This window comes from Montipora capricornis, chromosome 14 (assembly GCF_036669925.1).
Source record: "Montipora capricornis isolate CH-2021 chromosome 14, ASM3666992v2, whole genome shotgun sequence".
NCBI classification, from domain to species: Eukaryota; Metazoa; Cnidaria; class Anthozoa; order Scleractinia; family Acroporidae; genus Montipora; species Montipora capricornis.
In genome coordinates this window covers 27795112-27802611 of record NC_090896.1, presented here as the reverse complement: position 1 = coordinate 27802611, position 7500 = coordinate 27795112, and the positions used below count along the sequence as shown (strand labels likewise).

Here is a 7500-nt window from a genome sequence, read left to right as displayed (position 1 = left end):
GCCTAGGTCCCCTTAACTACTGTTCTCTGGGCTTAAAAACGCTATGAATGTTGCTTCTATATCTGAAAAGGATTGTAATTCATCGAATGAGTTGCGTGATGTGGTTTGCGTAGCGTAACGTATCGCAGCATGGCTAATTGGTGTAGTGTTGTCATCCTCGGATATTCCGACCAAACTATGGCTAAACCAGAGAGAGAAGGATAGTTAAATATTTAGTTTAACAGCTTCCAAAAAGAAAGAGCTGTAATACAACCGGCTGTGAGCTCCACTACCTGAGGACCTGTGGGAAGAATATTTTTTTCTGAACTGTGAGATGCTGTAAAAGTTCTTTGCGCAATCTGGTTGGCCATTTGCCGATTCCGCTCGGTTTCAAGTAGAACACGATCCAGTTTCCTTTCGTCTATAAAAGAAAGAAATTTTGTGTAAAGAGAATACAGTCACCCATAGATTAATAATAAAAAGAACACTTGGCCTCCAGAGAGAAAACGAAAACTTACGAAAGCTTAACAACTTTGAGCTCCAAGTTTCGCATTGCTTGATGCCTGGCGAAAGACTTTTAAGGGCAGTTTTCTTTTGAAAGTCCAAGAGTATTCGGATTTTAACTGGTTTTGCATAACTACAGAAAGCGATAGGTGCACAAAATTTGCTCCCCTTTGCCACCCAATCTAAACTAATAACAGTCATTTTTCGCTTGTTTTGATTCTATCAAGGGATGATTGTGTCCTTTGTGATCGGCCAAAGTAATTTCTTTGGTTTTCCGTTTTACGAAAATCCATTAAAAACCACTCCGAATAAAAGCTATTTATTGGTACTTTACGTAAGACTGCTTATTACGTTGCACACGGTAGTTTAAGCTGTTATGTCTCCAGATGGACACTAATCTGCGATCTTTTTATGGGTTTGCTTCAGAAACGGCAGATGACATAACTTAACACCAGGATTTCTATTAAGGACCATCAAATGAACGGAAAGTAAAATCATTTTCTTCCATAACTTTGCTAATGTGACATTTAGAATCAATTACGACTTTCTGAGGTGTACCACTCTTTTATATCAAGCCATGTTTCTCTTGACAGATGCTCTTTTTTTACATTTTGAAGGCATCATTAAAATGGGCGTTTCGACACAAAGCACCGTGACTTTTATTTTTAAGTGTCGTTTCTGGCGTTGAACGCTTGAAAAGTATCAATAATACTAATGATAATGATAATGATAATAATAATAATAATAATGATAATAATAATGATAATAATAATAATAATAATTAATAACAATAATAATAATTTATTTGTATAGCGTATACATCCATTATTTGCCCTGGGCGCGTTACAAATTATCCCTAAAACCATAATTTTGCTCTGAGATCTTAGAAACTAAAAAAATACTTAACACACTAAAATCTAAAAAAGTAAAGATATTAAAAAGAGTTACTATTAACAAATCAACAGTTCGATTGTTTCGTGACCATGTATACTTCGACTCTTTCAACAGTCAATGTAATCCTATAGCACATGAATGTAATCCTTCCTACCTGTTAGAGGAAACAAATATCCGTATTTAGCAAAGTAAATGGACTCCAGACGCTCCACGACAACCTCTAACCTCTTCCTCTGAAATAGTGAGCGGGATATTTTACAGTTATAATTCCATCTTTAGGTTTTGCTCCACACGCTAAAGTTAGAATGGACACGCGAGATCATGGGTTCTAAACCTAGGTGATCCAGTCGGATCTATTTGAAAGGTACTTGCGATACTACCCGTTGCAACGACGTTTAGGCCACGAATTTATACTGAATTTATACTTCAGCCGTTCCATTTAGACGCCGCCTTCCTCAGCAAGATAAATTGTAAAATAACATGGTGGCTTTAGACAATCGAAGAAGTCATATGCGTTCACTTTGACACATTTTGGTAGATCATCAAACGACGTCATCAATAGAAAACAGCGCCCTTTTTGAATTTGAATGGGTTTGATTGACCGCTGAGTGATTTGCATAATGACCCTGTAACCCTAAAAACCACACGGAGACACTGTTGATTTTTTTAAAAAGTCAAAGAAATGGGACGTGTCCCGGGTCCTAGTGACCGCAGCGCCCATGAAAATTTTAGTTTGTTATGGTGTGCGTTTTATGTTTGGGGATACGAGAGAGAGAAAAGTGAGCATTGTCAATCATTGCGTGTGCGTTGACTGAGTAGGTGAGAGAAACCTATTTACAAGTCCATCAAAGCCTCCACATTCTCCGTGTCGATGTCATCGAAACCGACTTGAGTGTAACCGAACGGGTACGATTGAAAGGTGGTAGCTAGTGTCTACGACGCGTTTGTCAAAGACCAGTCCTTTACGCTTAGTGCGGGGCCCCACATCCACATCCACTGAGAGTGAGGCCTCTCACTTTACAACACACTTTTCCACTCTTGGTCTTCCAGCCAGAATTTTTTGGACCAGCCGAGGTGAATTCTGTGATGTAATCACCATCATCCAACTCGTTGGTCATGTCGCCCAAGAAATCACAGAGCAGGATGTCGGGTTGACCGCGAAGCCAACGATAGATAACCGAGTCCGTGTCGAAGCAGAGGGTTTGTTGTCTTAACTTTTCGAAAGACTCGTAAAATTTGAGACGGGCGAAGCAAGTGTTGAAGGCTGCCACGAAGAGGTTTTCTTCCGTTGTCCAACTGGTTTCTTGAGATGTTAGAGTAGACCATTTCCAACTCGTCTTCGGTGAAAACACGCACAGTATGGATGTGCCACAAGAGGTTGGAGAGGACAGCAGAGAGAGAGGCTGATTCCTCGATGGCCACCGTGGTGAGTTTGTTAAGATTCTCACCAAATTTACCCCAGAAGTAGTTGAGCATCAGTTTGGCAGTGGCTTTTTGTCCTGGGTTCTTTCGGATCATAGAGGAGTTGATCACAATCCCTTCACGCTCTGGGTACTCACGGACGCATCGAACTTTGTCTTCTTTGGTAGGCGCCCAACTGGGCGCCAACCCATTCGAAAAAGACCGACCCAACATCGATATAGTCGACCACTACTTCTTAACACGCGATCCGGCCACCAAACGTCTTAAAGTGGGACCCTGCACCAAATGTTACGGACTGGTCTTTGACAAAAGCCGCTCGTGGACCCTTCCACTTTCTAACTCACTTTTCGAGTTGATCTCGATGACATCGACATGGAGAATGTGGAGGCTTTGATGGACTTGTAAATAGTTTTTCCTCACCTACTCACGTCAACGCACACGCAGTGATTGACAATGCTCACTTTTTTCTCCCTCGTATCCCTTAACGTAAAACGCACACAATAACAAACTAAAAATTTTCATGGGCGCAGCGGTCACTAGGACCCGGCACACGTCCCACTTGTAAACTTCTTTGACTTTGACTTTTTCAAAAATCAACAGTGTCTCCGTGTGGTTTTAAGGGTTACAGGGTTATTATGCAAATCACTCAGCGGTCAATCAAACCCATTCAAATACAAAAGGGGCTGTATTTTTTATTGATGACGTCATTTAATGAGTACCTGTCAAAGTGTGTCTAGGTGAACGCATATAACTATACTAATCGAGAACACCTATTCTTCACCTATTAATAGAAACTTACGCGAGTCGTCTGCGTCCCACGTTGTTTCCCATTTTTGCAACTAGTAAAACACTTTTGCCACCCACAGCATTTGAACATGAAAGAGATCAGGTTAATGGGAACTGGTATTGGATGACAGAAACTGTATGTCTGTATTGTTATGGCTTTCTTAAATGACCATTCCATCAGCGAGTTGTCCTAACAAAAGTCATATAATGAACAAAAAATTTAAAAAGAGAAACATCATTCAAAGCAGTCATTTCGTTAATAATGATGACAATAGATACAGCAAAAAAAATACACAAACTGCATTACCAACATCTTTTATATCTTAAGTACCACAATTTGTTTTTACTTTTAAAAGGGATACATCAAGGCGCTCTTAAAGAAATGAGTTTGGGGCTCATCAGTCGGTTCAGCTAGTTTTGGTGTGTGCCCGGGGTGTGCGTTCTTCTTCTCATCATCACCCCAAAAGTAGCATGCAACAATCTAATTCCAAGCTGCAAGGGTATTTTCGGTAGCACAAATTCTCATAGCTAACAAACTTTAAAGGAGTGGAATGGCAGTAAAATTCTAATATGCCGAGTACTGAGGCTCTAGAGGACTGAAACAAAAGAAACCAAGTTAAGTTTGAGGCGTGTTAGAATAATTACAATATATCGATATTGATCTATTCATATTGCTATGAAGGGAGTACCATTAACGAGGACATGAACAAATGGAGTACAAACGATTTTAACTTTTCTACAAAGGAAACGAAAATTTAAAAACTTGAAGACAAATTAGTATCCTACCTGTACTTTCTGGTATGTGTTGGACAGAAGCGCGATCATCATATTGATAAGAAGAATGACTCCCATTACGAGGAACGCTCCATATAGAAAATTAACAAGTGTTATGGAAGGACCATCAGCTGACTCCAAGAAGTCTACATCCACAGCTCCTAACAAAGACCAACATAAATGCCGCACCATCTTCCACCAGCTGTGGATCAAGAAGAACTTAAGATACTGGCGAAGTCTAAACATTTCGTAAATCTCACAAACCCTAAATGTGCTGGGACCAGAAGCTCATGACCCTTGAAGCGTTTAACTCTGGTTCAGAGCTGTGGTTCTTTTGAGTTTATAAACTTCCGTATTTGGATGTAACTTAGCTCGCGCATTTTCCCCAGCTTTGTTCCAAGGAAAAGAGTTGCAAGTCACACGCTTCAAGGTCGCGTGCTTCTGTATGGAACAAATACCTCTTTTACGTCAAAGGAAACTGAGAGGTGTAAGATACAGATTTATGCAAAGAATACAAGTGACTTCTATCTTCTATTCATATCAGGACGAAGACTCAAATATCTCGTACAGACTAATAAACAATACAACGACGGGTTTACAACGCCCAGAGGAAGAAGATGATTAGAAGCCGATTATGTACGCTTCTAACCAGAATCATTGGAAGAAATGATAAAGCAATCGCTTACGACTCTCTTGGACTTACCAGGCTATCCCAGAACTGTTACAAACACTGCAACACAAACATACAAAGAACTGTGACTCACTTGTATTTTGTCAAGTACTTTTTTGGAAGGGGCGCATGATCCACACATCATACGAACTGAGATCTGCTTTTGAGTAATTTTAAATCATCTCCCCATTTTTGTTTTTAATTTTGCTAAACGTGCCCAATACGTTACCGCAAACAATATATTAACCCTGTAACAGACAAAATAATATGGAAAGTAAATTGGTGAACATGTTGAAGAATTGTACGTTAAGGAGAAATATTCAGTCGTATGCACAAACTCACACATGGCAAGCAAATGTTAAGGTATATAACTTATGTAAGCTTATGTCCGACGGCTTCTCCACCTCACCTTTCAGCATCTACCAAGAGAAGTTTGATCCAAGGAAATGGAAGGAGCGTGGTGACACTTTTTTTAGTAAGACGGATTTTTTTAAGACCATCAACACCGACAGACATCTGCATTTTTTATGGCAGAAAAAAGCGCTGTGGGGCAAGCTTTGGCATATTATATTTCGCATACATATCGAGTAAATTCTACAAATAAACGATTTGTTACTGACTTAACTGGGAAGAAATCTACTCACAGTTCTTTTCCCTTGTCGTCGGATATGAAAGACTTCTCAGCCACGTAAACTTTAGTTATTGCAATAGAAAAGGCCAAAATAGTTGCTATAAACTGCCAAAATATGGTAGCGATGTCACTCAAGATATGGAAGAAAGCGATCTGGATGGGTCCAGTTTGCTTTGTTGTCTCCATCACGTGACCAAATGCCCTAAGCGTTAAGAACATGGTATTAAGGCCGTAAAAATAGCCACCTATGACGAGGGATCGGTTGTTGGTCACGGAATCTGACAAAGCCAACGTGACCATTCTTAGAACAAAAGTGGTGAAGTAAATGACGAGCGTGATGAGGTCCAAGATGTTCCACCGATCACTACAAACAAAGGGTAAACATAGGTAAAAATCAATCAAGCAACAAGCAAACAAACAATCGAATACAAAGCACTTTTTTTTAAAGACAATGTCTAAGAGCAAGTATATTTTGAGCTGAGCACTTCTGAATCAGAATTATATGTACACGATCAGGAACAGTGATCCGTCGTCACCCACGATCTAGGACTGGAGAGAAACCATTTACTTCAAACACCCAATTCTAATTACAATACTGGGTTGGCAATGGAGCAATGAGATTTAATTGATGGTCTTAAGTTACTGGACTACTGAATAAGAATTGGTTAGAGCATCCCTGCGCCAACACGTGATTTTTCTTTCCAGTTAGGTTTTGCTGGAGATTTTCTCTCTTGTGCGATGGTTTAGCTTGCCGATTAGTGTCATTCTAGTCATTAAAGAACTGTGTAAGTTGTCTGTGTATAAATGAATTATTTCAGACTTAAAGGGTGTAGTGGCATGCTATTTTAGTCAAACTTCAAATCACTAAAAGACGTCCTTGCATCAATTAAAACCAAAAAATAAAGCTGAAGTTTTGTTGCCAATTGCCATTGAATTGCACTGTTGTTTGTTGGTTGCAGCCAAGGGTGAGAGGATGGAAAGGAATTGAAACTTGAAAAAACTGGCCATTTTTTCCAAGTTTGGAGACAATGTCTTCAAAAAGTCGCCAAAAATTTAAAACGAATAGCTTTGTTTTGTAAATATATTTTATATCTTGTCAGTGGTTTGTTAGGAGTGCTGTACGTGTGAGATTAAGAACTAATTTAGATTTTTACCCATTTTTGACCTAAAAACAGGCAATTAAGCATGACAGTGCTCCTTTAAAAAGCATTACAACTTTTTAAACAAACACCTTTGCAGTGAGAAGTGAAATGGGAGTTTAGATCGATCTCCATAAAAGTGACGCTTGAATCCACAGGTTCGAACAGGATGACATAGGGCGGGTGGCAGGATTGCAATTGTGTTCCTAGATGCAGTGCTCACCATCCATCACAAGTGCAATGGAAATTGGTTGCTTGCTCTTAAACAAGCAACTTTGCATTGAGAAGTGAAATGGGAGTTGATGTCGCCGGAAAATTCTAATCCAGGTTCGATCGCGAACTCGGTGACTCAAGTTATGGCGAATACCATCATTGCTGCAGCATTGCAGGATTGCCTTCCTGGATGAGGTACCATGACAAAATGTTACTTACGTTATGTACTTGGAGAATCTCAGAGTAAAACCTTGTGGTTTAGTTTCTTGCTCTTCCGTTTCCTCGTCTTCTTCAAGGTATTTACAACCCCGGTTACATCTCATACGTATGTAATGTCGTCTTCTGTTCTTTACTGTCGCCTTATTTGTGAATTGTTCGCGTTCGAATAACACACGACCCGCGAAGAATACTAGAATGGCCCACTCTATCCAAGTGAAAGAAATGCTTGACGTCTCCAGGCAGATGGTAAAGTGGAGTCCAAGCAAAAC

General features: G+C 39.8%; 1 protein-coding gene across 1 annotated transcript in view; it reads right to left on the bottom strand.

Annotated features, from left to right (window-relative positions):
• Positions 1–7500, bottom strand: part of LOC138033113 (uncharacterized) — a 37844-nt gene that overhangs the window by 9482 nt on the left and 20862 nt on the right. Inside the window, exons 9-15 of the mRNA XM_068880871.1 lie at positions 7232–7500; positions 5674–6024; positions 5063–5089; positions 4372–4561; positions 3599–3775; positions 1532–1610; positions 273–400 (exon numbers count right to left, since the gene is read on the bottom strand). The exon at positions 7232–7500 is cut by the window's right edge and continues 65 nt beyond it. Coding sequence (XP_068736972.1) covers positions 273–400; positions 1532–1610; positions 3599–3775; positions 4372–4561; positions 5063–5089; positions 5674–6024; positions 7232–7500 — 1221 coding nt within the window. The remainder of the gene's footprint in view (positions 1–272; positions 401–1531; positions 1611–3598; positions 3776–4371; positions 4562–5062; positions 5090–5673; positions 6025–7231) is intronic.